The 15449-nt window shown below is 35.1% G+C and overlaps 1 protein-coding gene across 1 annotated transcript; it reads left to right on the forward strand.

The window, feature by feature from the left end:
- Positions 1-9219: 9219 nt before the first annotated feature.
- Positions 9220-11372, forward strand: HRG_09994 (polyprotein; the record flags this gene model as incomplete). Its single annotated transcript, XM_044868465.1, has 7 exons — positions 9220-9245; positions 9321-9330; positions 9626-9857; positions 9903-9958; positions 10265-10566; positions 10625-10811; positions 10860-11372. The coding sequence occupies 7 exons, from the start codon at positions 9220-9222 to the stop codon at positions 11370-11372; spliced, it is 1326 nt and encodes a 441-aa protein (XP_044716462.1).
- Positions 11373-15449: the final 4077 nt, after the last annotated feature.

Consider the following 15449-nt stretch of genomic DNA (forward strand, 5'->3'; position numbering starts at 1 on the left):
AAAAGTTAAGGAGTAAGATAAGTTAAGAGAGCGGATTATATAGATAATTTATAACTTAAGCGTAATTAGCTATCCTAGCTATAAGGGTATACTAATAGCGATTAGCTAGGACTTTTACTAGCCGCTTATAGTACTATATATCTACTATTTCCTTTATAACTATAATATCTATAGCCGCTTAAAGATCTAGTAAGCGCTTAAAAAAGGGCTATTAAAGTTACTATTAATCCTTAACTAGTTCTATATATATATATAAATAGACTTTATTATAGACCTTACTTCTATAGTAAGTAGTAACTATAATCTCTAGGTAATTAAGGACTATTTAAGTAAGGAGGTAGTATTAAAGCTAATACTATTTATAAAAGTAAAGGCCTATACTAAGTACTTCTTTTAATACTACGCTTACTTTTATTAATAGCTAGCTTTAATTACTAGTAATAAGGGCACTAATTAAACTAGCTGCTTTTAATAGTACCTTTATAAGCTACTTTAAGTTACTTAGTTACTAAGTATAGCTTACTACCTATAGACTAAAAGGGGGCCTAAACGCTTTAACTAAAAAGTATAAGCTTACCTTTAAAAGGTAATAGCCTATAACTAAGCGGACTAAGATAAGTAGCTTCCTATAGCTTAGATAGCGCTTAATAGTAAGTCGAACTCCTTTATTAATATATCCCTCTTCCTTACGCTATATAGGTTTAAACCGCTATTAGCATAGCTTATTACTATAAATATAAGCGCGGAGCGCTACCTAACTAGCATCCTAGAAAGTAAAGCGTTTACTTTTATATAAAAGCTATAATAAGTTATAGAGTTCTATTAATCCTTAATAGTATTTACCGCTTAGGACTAAGAGCGGTAGGCTAATAAGTTAAGGGATCTTATAAATAGGTTTATAGTAAGAGATAAGGTCTAGCTAGACCTCTATAACTATAGGTAGACGAGGCTAAAAAAGAAGCTTAACTAGCTATACGCTAAGTATATAATAAAAAAGGTACTAAGTCTATAAACTATAGAGCTAAAGGGGCTGCCCTTTAATATCTATAGTATAATTAACGTTAACCTCTTTTATTACGCTGCTATAAACCTCTTACTAAGCTAAGAGATAGTAAATCCTTAACTAGCCGCTATCTTTATTAAGGGAGAAGAGGAGTTCTTAGTAAAAGAGTTATAGGTAGCCTATTAAAAGAATATAAGCCGCGGTAGGAGGCGTAAAGTCCTTATTAAGTAGTATAGCTACTAAGACTTAATATAGGAGCTAGCTTTTAAGTTTAAGGGCATAGTAGCTTTAAATAAGTTTAAGGCCCTTTATAGGCTAGTAAAGAAAAATAATAGCCTAGTAAGAGAAGCTACCCTCTTAGCGGTAAAGCGGCTAGTACCCTAAAATATAGGAGAGTATAACGACCGGTATTATTCTTAAGGGATAAACCTATCGAGGGGTTTATATTAGTAGATATAATAGGGCGTAGTCTAAGTAATAATAAGTATATTACGTTAGTAATAAGTTAAAGGTTATAGACTATAGACTATAACTAGGTAATTAAAATTAAAGATAGAATTATAATAAAGATCTATATTAAAAGCTATTAAGCTATTTATTTAAAGGAGTAAAAGTAGGTAGCTATATATACTTATAGAGACTATCCTTAGATTATAGGCCTAGCTATAATCCCTAACGTTAGATCGTATAGAGCGTAGTAATCTTATTAATCTTAGATTGCTTAGATCTCTACGATCTCCTTAATCCTATATCTATTGGATAGTCGGTATAACTATTTATCTATTAAACTATATTATATACTTAACGCGGTCGACCGTTAGCGGCTTAGTAGCTATAGTTATAATATAATATCTCCCCTCCTTTTAGTCTTATCTATAAGACCTACTATAGCTACCTTAGCTACTATATATAAGTATACCCTTATTATATTATATATAAGTATATCTTTCCTTATTTTTTTATCCTTTTAGGATATACTACTAATAGTATATCTAGTCGTATACTAAAATATCGTTCCTAAAAAGCCTTTAAGCGCGCTACTCTTACTAAATATATTAACTTAAGTAGAGATCCTACTAATATACTATATACTTAATACTTTAAGGCAAAGAAGACGAATTATTAGATAGCCGAAAATTCTTCGCGCTATAATAATTATATTACTAATAGTTATCCTTATTATAATAGTATTTTAATAGCCTCTTTTTATAAGTATCTTTTAATTCTTTTTATATATAGTAGCTAATATATTTCTTTTAGTAACCTAATTATTAGTAGAGTAGCGTAAGCTATATTTTAAAGAGGAGGAAGCTAGGGAAGCCTTATTAGAGCTTTAAGCATAGCTTATAAACCTTTAATTATAAATATCTATTACCGTTAATCGTTTAGCTTATATCTAAAAGATTTAGAATTATATAAAGGAAAAGAGTTCTAAGTTATTTCGTTATAGTATCTAAGAAGTAGATACTAAGGATAGCGTTTTACCTACGCTCGATATATATAAGTATTAGGTAGTAAATAACTTATAATCTATAAAAGGTATAAGTAATAAGCGTAGAATCGGGTAATCGATAACGTAAGCGGAAAGATCGGTTAAAGGAGTATAGGGTAGGATTTCGTCCGGAATTTATAACGAGTATATAAGGGGCTAAATAATATATTAAAAGAATAGCGTTATAAAAGATACTTACGAACTTACTTATTCTATCTACTACTCCTAGGGAAATCCTTTGTCTTTTATAGACTATTGCTCGCCTACTAGTAAACTAGTTAGTTAGCTTTCTAGTATATTCTATAGTGCTTAAAAAGCTCTATCTATAGTATATCTTCCGAACTTAGTAGGTGGTCTAATTATAGCGTGATAGTTAACGTAAGACTATAGGTTCTAGTATAAGTAGTGGATTTAACTAGAATGTTCTATGCCCTACCTATTCTCGTATCGCGGATATCTTCGGAACCGCTAGGCTAAAATAGGCAATAAGGTATCCGTTCTGCTCGTAATTAACTTATGTATTTTATATATATTTTTATTTATAAGGTTAGGCTTATCCTAACCCGCCTTTCCTAAAGGAAGGTATAGATATCTAGTAAAAGTCTTTGTCTTTTAAGGGTTATTCCCTTAGACTATATTATAGAGCCTCTTTTTACTAGCTTATTCTATAAAGCCTCCCTATGCCTATTATTTCTTTATAATAGTAAATTAAGAATATAAAGGTATATTTTTATATAATTATTAAGCGTTCTTAACGAGGCGAATTAGTCCTTATTTAGTATTAGTAAGGAGTTTATAGATCTTAGTCCTTTAATCCCTCTTAAACCTTCTAGTAAAATTATCGAAGTAGAAAGCTATAGTAAGTTAAGTACTTAAGTAGTTCCTAAGTATTTTCCTCTAGTCTATATCCCTTCTACTTAATAAGGTATTCTTATTACTAACCTTATTTTCTTATATTTAGTATTTATTTAGCTTTATATTCTTAATTATCGTTAACTTCGATTTTTTCTTATAGTTTAGCGTTTTATAGTACTAGTTCTAATAATAAGATATAAAATATTAGGTATATCTATATTATTATTAGTAGCGAAAGTTTATAGTTAACTTTTAAAATAGTTTCTTTAACCTTAAATAGTTTAAGTTTCTTAAAATCTAATTTATTACTTAGTCGTTTTATTTTAATATTTTATTATATAAGGTAGACTATATCTCCCTCTTAAAAGATTCGTCCTTATAATCTTTTCCGATTATAGTAAGTAGATATTTATTCTTTAATAAATTAAAGTTCTTATTATATTTCTTTATATAATTTTTATAGCTAATCTACTTATAGTAAGTAGATATTTATTCTTTAATAAATTAAAGTTCTTATTATATTTCTTTATATAATTTTTATAGCTAATCTACTTATAGTATCGCTCGTTCTACTTATAGTCCTTATTAAGTAACTTTAAATACTTCTAGGTTATATTTATAATTAGTATATACTAGTAAGAGTTTAGTTATCTTAGTAACTAAGCTATTATAAGCTAGTTACGCTATTAGTAGCTATTTAACTTAATCGTTTTATTCGTAGCTAATATAGTATTATAAATATTATTTAAGCGTTTAGTTAAGTCGTTTTATTTATCTATCTATTTATAGGTAATAAGCTATACTAAGCTTATATTTCGTTCTTAATTATATTATAAGAGCTTACTAAAAGTTAGCTATAAATATACTTCCTTTATTAAAGATAATCTCGTTTAGTAGTCTATAATTACTAATAATAGTTTATAGGAATATATATACTAGCTCTTTTATATTACTTACTTCTTTATATAGTAAGAAGTACTTATATTTTATTAGTTTATTAGTAATAATAAATATACTATTATACTTAACGTTAGTTATAGGTTCTTTTAATAGTAATAGCTTTATAATATAGTTAAAAGCTATTAAATCCTATAGTTTCTTTAGTACTAGTAGCGGTTATAATTCTTTATTTAGTTTATATCGTTTAGCTTTACTTTATATATAAAGTTTATATTTTTTAATAACTTATTATACTACTTCCTTAAGCTATTAAAAGTTATATTATTGTTTAATCCGTTTTATTATTCTTTAGATTCCTTAGTATCTATATATTAAATATTTATATATATCTTATATAACTTTATCTTATAATTCTAGTAGTATCTAGATTTTATTCTTATATATTAAAACTTTTAAATATTCTATATTATATCCCTTTAGTACTTTATATTCTTTTATTTATTTTAGGATCTTTTAGTATATTAAGTTATTAAGTTATACTTTAAATATTATATTTAGCTATCGTTACTAGTAGTTCCTATTTTCGTTAATTTCTAAGAGCTATCCTTTTACTATAGGTGCTCCTATATTATAGTTACTTCGTTGACTAAAGGTATTAGCTCGACCGTTTTCTATTCCTTTTTTATAGATTATTTTATAGTCGAATTCTAATAAGTATTTAGCCTATTAGATCTATTATCTATTTAACTATTATATTATTATAAAGTATAAGATATTCTTATAATTTATATAGACTTTAACTTTATATTTACTTTTAAAAAGGTAGTATTAAAATTCCTTAAAAGCTTAAATAATTATAAGGAATTCTTTATCGTAAATAAGGTAATTAAGTTCTATACTATATAGTTTCTTTAAATAAAATATAATTAGTTATAGTTTTCCTTTATTATCTTTTTATCCGATTTATACTCTTAGAGTAAAGTTTAATATATTAGTTTTAAGTTCGATTTATTATTTTAAATTAAGGGTAGTTAAGACTAGTTCTTATATAATCATAGTCTTAATATATTTAAAAGCTTTATTAGCTTTATCGTCCTATATAAATTCTTTTTCCTTCTTTATTAAGTTATATAATAATACTACGATCTTTCTAAAATCTTTAATAAATCGTTAGTAGTAATTTATAAATCCTAGGAAACTTTATATATCCTTAATATTCTTTAGCGTTAGCTATTCTTTAACTAAGTTAATCTTATCTTATTATATTTATCTCTCTCTTAGTAAGATCGTATATCTAAGGAAGTTTACTTTCTATATATAAAACTTACTTTTCTTTAGTTTAACTAATAACTTTATATTCTAAAGTACGCGGAATACCTTATAGATATATTCCTTATATTTAAGAAAATTAGGATATTATTTAGGTATTGTGGGAATGTAGCATATAGCTATAGTAGGATTGTAAGGGAGGTGCGCACACACGCACACGTGACCCTTAGCGTCACGTGTATGGACCTCGGGGATCCGTGTATAAAGGGCACGTAGTGTGCCCCCTCATTCCCTTTCCTCCCTTCCTAGCAAGACATCTTGAATACAACCCATTGCGTTACTGCAGTACAGACCTCCCGACACTGATCAGTGATCGATTTGGTCGATCACAGATTGGCAAGGAAGAAGAGATAGAACGCAACCTTCGAAAGCCCAACTACCATATTCCTAGCGATATTGCCCTGGTTGGACCTAGAGGAGGTTTCTATGCTAAGATCAAGGACTCTACGATTACCCGGACCCGGCAACCAACTAGCTCCCGGTAGGCCATTGATAGATCCTTCCAACTTCACTTAACGGTTACATTAAGTGTAAGTGCGTCCACAACGCCGATTCGACAACTACGTGACAGCCCTCACGATTCGACAACTACGTGACAACCTCACAATGACAAGCACGACCCCAACCCCGAACCCCGCCTCTACGAGGAACGACGCCTTCCTCGACCAAGTAAGGGAATTGGTCCAAAATCTCACGATCCCAAAGACCCAATATCAGGATATCGATCCGACCCGATGGGAGGATGAGATCACGCCACAAGAGGAAGATAGAATAGCTGTTATGACATATACCGCACGATTTATGTCAGAATGCGAGGAGAACGTACACCTTCATGGCACTAATATCCTTGAATTCTTCCAGGATCACTTCCAACAGTGGACCGAGGCAACGTGGAGAAAGATGCCAAAGGAATTTCGAAGGAGCTACGTTACCTTTTAAAGAGACGTGGTATCTATACAGGAGAAAAGGGTGACCACATCATCCCACAGCTCGTCTTCCTACAGACGATCGATAACCCACCAGCCTGGCCCGACAACGAATTCATGGTAACCCAATTCGATAAAGGAACGGAGGCCTATACAAGAAAAGAGAGACGACTAACGCAGAACCCTCCCACCTCCAACACGGCGGAGCCATCCACGCCGTTAGCCCCTATTCCGACGCTCCCTGCTCCTCCCGCTACGACAATTGCGGAACCGCCCACAACGACTGCTACGCTTCCCCAACGAACAATACATCCTACAAGCTATCAGTTCCAGCAACAGAGCATCGTTCTAGCAGAACCCTCTTCTCCCACATCCTCGAAGCGTACACAACGCTTCCCCCGGCCGACATCCCGAACGACATCGTCGATGCCGACACACAACAGAAATTCACCAAGATCTGGGACAAAGAGAAGAACTATACGGGGGAACCCTATGACCTTCTCGATGATAAGCTACGCATCTTTATGAGTATCTGTTATAACATTCAGGTCAAGCCGGACCAATTCCACGCTCTTTTCCCTCGAATCCTTACTGGCCGAGCCCAAACGTACTACATTGACCACGTTAACTGGACCTCAACGTTCCGCAAGGCATACGATAGCATCAAGCAACATTTCGATACGGAAGTTAACCACGTTCACTACTATACTGAATGGACGACTATTTCCTTTAACAAGCTCCGTGCCGATAATGCTACGAAATCCCTACACGAGGTTCTTCAGCTACTCCTTGATAAGCTACAGTTATGCCAACGAGCTCTTGGCAACGCGTATGCAGGAAACGTTCCACTGCGTACAACGCTTATTAATGCATGCCGCGGTGTTCCTGAACTTGAATACGCTTTATTCAAGCCCGCCGAAGGAATCGAGCCCTTTGCAGATCTTCGCTCTTCCGTTGAGACCCATCTTGCACGCGGAATAGCGCCTCGTTATCTTCAAGGAGGCCCTCAATACCATCAAGACCTCGAGGAACCATCTGATCATATGGATCCCAATGACCACTACTATCTCGATCGAAGATACAACAACAATCGCGGAAGATTTGGTCAGAAGGGGTATAGAAGGTATAGAGGCAACGCTCAACGAGGCAGCTACAACGCTCCACGGGAATCTTCAATAGTCAACGCTTTAACCGCCCACAAGGCCGTTACGGCCACAACCACCCGTGGAATAAGAAGTGCTTCGTCTGCAATAAGGAAGGATGTTGGTCTACAAAGCACACTGCCGAGGAACGTCAAAGATCCCGAGACCAATACGTCGCCCACTGTCACTTCATAGGGATTACCCTCCCCAGGACCTTACAGCCTACGTTCTTGACTTTGAAGGTCACGAGATGGATGCCCACGATGATGCTAACGACCCTGGGACGAGGACGACAATGAAGATAATGACAACAACCCAGAACAGTGGCACACAAGCCAAATGCTCTGCCAGCAAGCCTTCAACCATCTGATCACAGGGAAGACGTGTATAGCACCTCTCAAAACAACGCTACACCTGCTTCCCAATTCATGATAGAGGAGCGCTACTCAAGACTCCGATTCCAGGGCATCATAATTGACACAGGCGCCGCGAAGGTTTCCACAGCTGGCTACGACCAATGCATCGCTCTACAACGAGAAGACCCTGCTATAACGCTCGATAAGACTACAGCAGGCCAAGCTTCTATCAAATTCGGCAACGGCGAAGCCATTCTATCCTCGGCTCTATCGCCCTTAAAACACCTCTCGGAAGGATCACATTCCATATCCTCAAGACCCCTACTCCCTTCCTCCTCTCTCTCGCTGATATGGATCGCCTAGGCATCTATTTCAACAACCTTACAGACACTATTGTCGGACGAACAACCCTCCCGGTTATCCGCAAATGGGGACATCCTTGGTTCCTCCTACCTAAGACCAACGAGGCCGCTATCGCATTCCTCACGGAGAGCGAGATCCGCACTCTTCATCGTCGATTCGGGCACCCAGCGGTCCCAAGACTTCACAACCTCCTACGGCAAGCTGGCCACAACGATGTGACGATAGATATCCTAGAGAACATCTCGAGATTCTGTCATCACTGTCAAATGCACTCTCAAGCTCCAAGACGCTTCAAATTCACCCTAAAGGATGACCAGGAATTCAACTACGAAATCGTCGCTGATGTGCTCTACCTTGGAACCCTCAACGCCCCGTCTTGCACGTGGTAGATACAGCAACAGCGTTCCAAGCAGCCAGGTTCTTCCTATCGATGTCAGCAAAGGATACGTGGAAGCCCTCCGAGCCCTCTGGATAGACACATATCTCGGACCCCTGATACTATCAAGCACGACGCAGGGACCAATTTTGCCTCCCTAGAGTTCCGTAACGAGGCAAAGCTTATGGGGATAACCTGCAAGCAAGTCCCTGTGGAAGCACATTGGTCCGTTGGAAAGGTTGAAAGATATCATGCCCTCTCCGCCGTGCGTTTGAGATCCTCCACGCAGAAATCGGGACCTTCACATCCCCCGAATCGATCCTTCAAATGGCTATCAAAGCCATCAACGACACAGCAGGGCCAAATGGCATTGTCCCTACGCTCCTAGTCTTTGGCGCCTACCCTCGAATGGCGTTAGATTCGCCCCCTTCTGCTACGACCCTGAAAAGGGCTGCCGCAGCCCAGAAAGCGATGAAAATGCTTCGTCAGCTCTCAGCAGAGCGGCAAGTGCAGGGCGCCTTACACACAAAGAACGGACCATCATCAACAGGCGTTATACTATCGCTCCCACTGCAAAGCGAGGTCCGAGTGTGGAGAGAAAAGCTCGGCTGGCAAGGCCCTTTAAGATTAGTGCAATTGATGGCTCCAATGTCACAATTGATACTATCAACGGACCCCAGACCTTCCGTTCCACCCTTGTGCAGCCTTATTTCCGCGACGAGACGACGATCCCTGCCCCGCTGCTGCTGCTGCGGATGATTCTGACATTCCTGTTTCTGATCCTGCGAGCGATTCTGTTCCTGTTTCTGCCCCTGCCCCTGCCCCTGTTCCTGCTCCTAATCCCCCGGCGCCGCGCAAGCGAGGCCGCCCCCCTGGTTCGAAGAACAAGCCAAAGACGACGTTCCTAGTCAAGAAGGAAGAAGATGCCTACCAACTAGCCATCAAGCTACGGGACGAAGGCATTATCACAACGCCAGGCACCCCCTTTGAGGAATCCGATAGCACGGAGATCGATGATCTATTGGTACGAGGAGTGTTTAGCTTCGAACGCTACAATGAAGCAAAGCACGGGAACCATCATATCTTCCGCTCCCGCATGGTCCGCGAGGTTAAAGGCAAAGAAACCAAACCATACGAGAAGTCAAGGCTCGTGGTCCAAGGGCACAACGACCAAGAGAAAACCACCCTATTGACGCAATCCCCGACAATTCAACGCGTCAGTCAACGGCTTATTTCTGCTATCTCCCCAGACCTCCTTTCTCACGGCATGACCCTCTCTCTTCGTGACATCACACAAGCGTATCCCCAGGCGCAGACCGAACTATTCCGCACCATTCTCACGCATCTTCCCGCCGAATTAGAAGGAAGATACCCGGAAGGAACAATCATTCGCGTTATTAAGCCCCTATACGGAATTGCGGAGGCCGGAGTCCATTGGTTTCGAACCTATCACGGGCATCATGTCGATAACCTCGACATGTCCACATCAACCTACGACCTATGCTTCCTAATTACGAATAAGGGACCTGATAACTTTGGGATTGTGGGAATGCAGACTGACGATACCCTTATGCTTGGCACACAACGTTTTTCCGCGCTAGAGGAAGCGGAACTCGTAAAGGCACAATTTCGGGCAAAGCCGAAGACAACGATGACCCCGGGTACTAGCATTGACTTCAACGGTGCAAAGATAACCCTCCAAGACACCACTTTCCACAACGCTCTACTGCTTCAACAAAAGGGTCAAGCAGCCAAGATCGAACCCATCGACATCAAGGCATACGATCGAGCCCAACAGTACGTGGAACAGCGTGCCCGTGGCGCGTATGTGGCTTCAATCTGTCAACCAGAGGCCTCATTCGACATCTCTATTGCTGCCCAGGTCCAAACCCTACGGAAGAGGATTGCACGACCTCAACAAGCGGCTTCAATGGCAGAAAGACCACCAGCAGCGAGGCCTAACGTATATCCCTATTGACCTCGCCAATGCCAAGCTTATCGTCTTTACCGACGGTTCCTTTGCGAACAATAAGGACCTATCGTCACAGCTAGGCTTCGTCATTGCCCTAGTCAATGAGACCGAGACCGCACGTACCAAAGACCAATTCGGGATCAAGGGCAATGTCCTCCATTGGAGCTCAACGAAGTGTAAGAGGGTCACCCGAAGCGTGCTAGCATCAGAGATCTACGGCATGGTCAACGGATTCGATATTGGGATATCACTAGCAACGACGATACGGAAGATCACAGACCGCCTCAATCTTCCCCCTATCCCCCTAATCGTTTGCACCGACTCTTTTTCCCTCTACGAGTGCCTCGTTAAGCTAGGCACAACGAAGGAGAAGCGATTGATGATAGATATCATGGCCCTACGTCAATCCTACGAAAGGCGTGAGATCACAGAAATCCGCTGGATTAACGGCGCAGACAACCCAGCAGATGCTATGACAAAGGCATCGCCTAACCGCGCCCTCGAACGCCTCGTCGATACGAATAGCCTTACGATTAGGATAGAAGGATCAGTCGAACGCCCTCCCGCTAGCTGCCGCTCGAACCGTCACTCTTTTCGCACCCTTGCGGTTGCTGCTACGCTCCCGCACCTGCTGCTACTGCTGCGATTGCAGCGATAAAGAAGATTTGCCAGTGTGGGAATGTAGCATATAGCTATAGTAGGATTGTAAGGGAGGTGCGCACACACGCACACGTGACCCTTAGCGTCACGTGTATGGACCTCGGGGATCCGTGTATAAAGGGCACGTAGTGTGCCCCCTCATTCCCTTTCCTCCCTTCCTAGCAAGACATCTTGAATACAACCCATTGCGTTACTGCAGTACAGACCTCCCGACAGGTATACTACTATAAAGATATCTAAGTATTCGTATAGGATATTATTAATTATCTATTAAAAGGTAGCTAGTATATTTATAAGTCTAAATAGTATTACTAAATATTTAAATAGTTTAAATTTCGTTTTAAAGGCTATTATCTATTTATATCCCCTTTTTATACGTATTAAGTTATAGGCGCCTTTAAGGTTAAGGGTAGTAAACTATTTTTTATAATATAGTTAATCTTATAGTTTTAATATAAATAGTAATAGTATTCGGTCCTTTATTATAATATCGTTTAAGTATCTATAGTCTATAACTAGTTATAGCTTACTATTTTTCTTTAAAATAAATATAACTAAGTAGCTTACTTTAGATATTAACGTTTATATATATCCTTTTTATAGATTCTTATTAAGGTAGTCGCGTAGCGTTTATAGTTACTTTTTATTTAAGTTATAAATCTTATAGAACGTTAGCGTTATTTTATCTTTAAGATAAATTTTATAGTCCTATTAACTATATTTGGGTAACCTTATCTTAAGTTTTTCCTTAAAGAGTTTATTATATTTCTGGTATTCCTAAGGGATATTCTTTATTCTATCTTATAGGCTTTATTCTTTCTTTTAAGAGCTAGTTTCTTTTAACTTAAGCTCTTTATTAATTTATTTAAGGTTTTTCCTTAAAGTAGTAATAACTCTTTAGATCTTTATATTATATCCTTTATTCTATTTATATTAGATACTAGGTTATATAGCTATATTAGTTAGTATATAGGTCTTATTAGTCGATTTTATTATATCTACTAGTTTAGTTACTATTTTTATTTATATTGCTAAAGCCTATAATAATTTACTTAAACGGTTATCCCTTTTATCTTATTTAGTAGCTAAATTATTATAAAATTTTACTTTCTCTTAAATCTACTAGTCCTAGAAACTTATATCTTTATTTTAATATAGCTAGCTAGTTCTTTAGTTAATTAGTAGGTTGCTTTCTTATAGCTATAAAAGCTTTAATATAAGGTTATATTCTTTAATATCTATAATATCGAAGTTAACTTATTTATTATAGCCCTAGATATTAATATTAAGGTAATTAATCTCTATATTAATAATTCTATTATTATAGTTAAAGGCCTCTCCTTCGATATTTATAAGTTTATATAGATCTATCTTATATCTCTATATAAGTTAGTAATAATTAATAACTTTAAGTAAAACGTAATTACCTATCGCGCTATAATCTAGAAATATATATATATAATATCCTACGATTTAAATATCTAATACTATTTAGTTACTATAGCTTACTATTATTATATATAAGGTCCTTAGATCTTATTATATCGTACTAGTCTATAGCCCTTTTATAGATAGTATACCTTATTTTTTACTTAGTCTTTATTTATTTTATTTAAGTATTCTTCTTTAATTTATTATTAATATCGTTTCTTTATATTTTCGTTATATAGTATTATATTAAGGCTTAAGAAACTAATTTCTTATAGCTAATTAAAGATTTCTTCTTTCTTAATACTATATTATTTATATTATACTACTTTATAGTTAATTACGTACTATACTTTATAATTCTATTTATTTTTATATTAAAGGTTAAGTTTTCGTTTAGTATCTTTCTATTTTTTATATAGTATTTCCTTATCGATTCTTCCTTAGTTAAATATAGCTTATAGCCTTTATACGTATTACTAATAATCTTTTAATATACCGTTATATTATTTATACTATACTTATACTTTTTATATTTATAAACTCTATAGTTTAGGTATATATATTCGTTATAATCTTCTTTATTATATTTAATTTATTATATAAGTCTTTAAAAGATTAATAGTTAAGATACCTTAAAGCGAGTAGTATTATACTATTCCTTTATTTTAGCGTATTTATAGATTTTATATATCTCTAAAAGATATCTCGTTAATAAACTATAATTATTATAGTATTTAACTAGCGTGCTATAATTAGGTTCTAATAATATAACTTAGTCGTTTAGGTAGCGTTAATCGATTTTCTAATAGTCTAGTTCTATACTTAAGTAGGGTTTTAAAAGTACTTATCCCTTAAACTTAACTAAGAAGGCGTTATATTATACCTTTATTTAGAAGTATATTATATAATCTAAGTAAACGTATAATCTTTATAAAATATACTTATAGTACTTATAAGTAAGTAGTATTTATAAGTAGTCTTTAAATTCTCCTTATAGTTACTATTCTTATTATAAAGCTATAAAGGTATCGACTATAGCGATAGCTATAGTATAGTCTCCTTTATATAGTACTAGTTAATATCGAATTAATATAGCTTATTAGTTTTCTATAAGAATTTAAGGTATTTATTAAGTTCTAATTTTAAGTATTTCTTTAAATTCTTTAAAGTATAGAGTATATTCTCTAATTATAGTATTTTCCCTTAATAGTAAGGGTAGTAGTATAAGTTCGTTCTTATCTTTTATTTCTCTAAGTATTTCTTATTCTTTAAAGCTTATATCGTCGATACTTTATTATTCCTCTTTAAGTTATTATCTAAGTTTTATAAGTATAAGGGCTACGTTTATAACTTCTTCTTTAAGCTTATTTTAAAATCGTAATATAAGAGGTTCGTAGTCCTAATTAAGCTTTAAGGTAACTTAATAGAACTTTATAGCGTAATCTAATACTAAGATCCTTTATTAGAGTTCTTAAAGTTTTTATTTAGCTTCTTATTCCTTATTAGTTATTCTAAATACCTTTATAATAGCTTCTTCGAATCCTTAGAAACTAGTAAAGACTTTATCTATCTTATTATCTTATTACGCTAGTTAGTTATTAAGAAAATCCCTTATAATAGGTCTAAACTAAGCGAGTACTATTTTAAATAAATAATTTCCTATATAAAGTACCTTTTCGACTAGGTCTAAGAGTTTAGTAAGGTAAAACCGATAATAGGCCTTAAGTTAAGTAAGAAAGTCTTAAAGCGTACTATAATTACTATTAAATAGTCCTAGCTATTTTACTTTAACTACTTCTCTAAGGTCCCTAACTTATCCGTTACCTCCTTTATTCCTAAGTAACTATACTTTATATTAAAGGGCGATAATCTCGCGTATTATATCCTAAGGCGATATAGTAGCTCTAGAGTTAGTTAATCTAGCTTACTATATAGGTATATTAATAGTTACGATATTACTTAAAGTAACGCGGTATTATACTAAATAAGAGCTTTTAACGTATAACGATTAGTATTATTCCTAAGGAATAAACCTATTAAGGGGTTTATATTAGTAGATATAATAGGGCGTGGTCTAAGTAATAATAAGTATATTATATTAGTAATAAGTTAGAGGTTATAGACTATAGACTATAACTAGGTAATTAGAATTAAAGATAGAATTATAATAAAGATCTATATTAAAAGCTATCGAGCTATCTATTTAAAGGAGTAAAAGTAGGTAGCTATATATACCTATAGAGACTATCCTTAGATTATAGGCCTAGCTATAATCCTTAATAATAGATTATATAGAGTATAGTAATCTTATTAATCTTAGATCGCTTAGATCTCTACGATCTCCTTAATCCTATATCTATTAGATAGTCGGCACGACTATTTATCCGTTAAACTATATTACGTACTTAACGCGGTCGACTATTAGCGGCCTAGTAGCTATAGTTATAATACTAGTATTATTCCTAAGGGATAAACCTATCGAGGGGTTTATATTAGTAGATATAATAAGGCGTGGTCTAAGTAATAATAAGTATATTATATTAGTAATAAGTTAAAGGTTATAGACTATAGACTATAACTAGGTAATTAGAATTAAAGATAGAATCGTAATAAAGATCTATATTAAAAGCTATCGAGCTATTTA

The sequence above is a fragment of the Hirsutella rhossiliensis genome (assembly GCF_020360975.1).
Source record: "Hirsutella rhossiliensis strain HR02 chromosome Unknown scaffold00014, whole genome shotgun sequence".
NCBI classification, from domain to species: Eukaryota; Fungi; Ascomycota; class Sordariomycetes; order Hypocreales; family Ophiocordycipitaceae; genus Hirsutella; species Hirsutella rhossiliensis.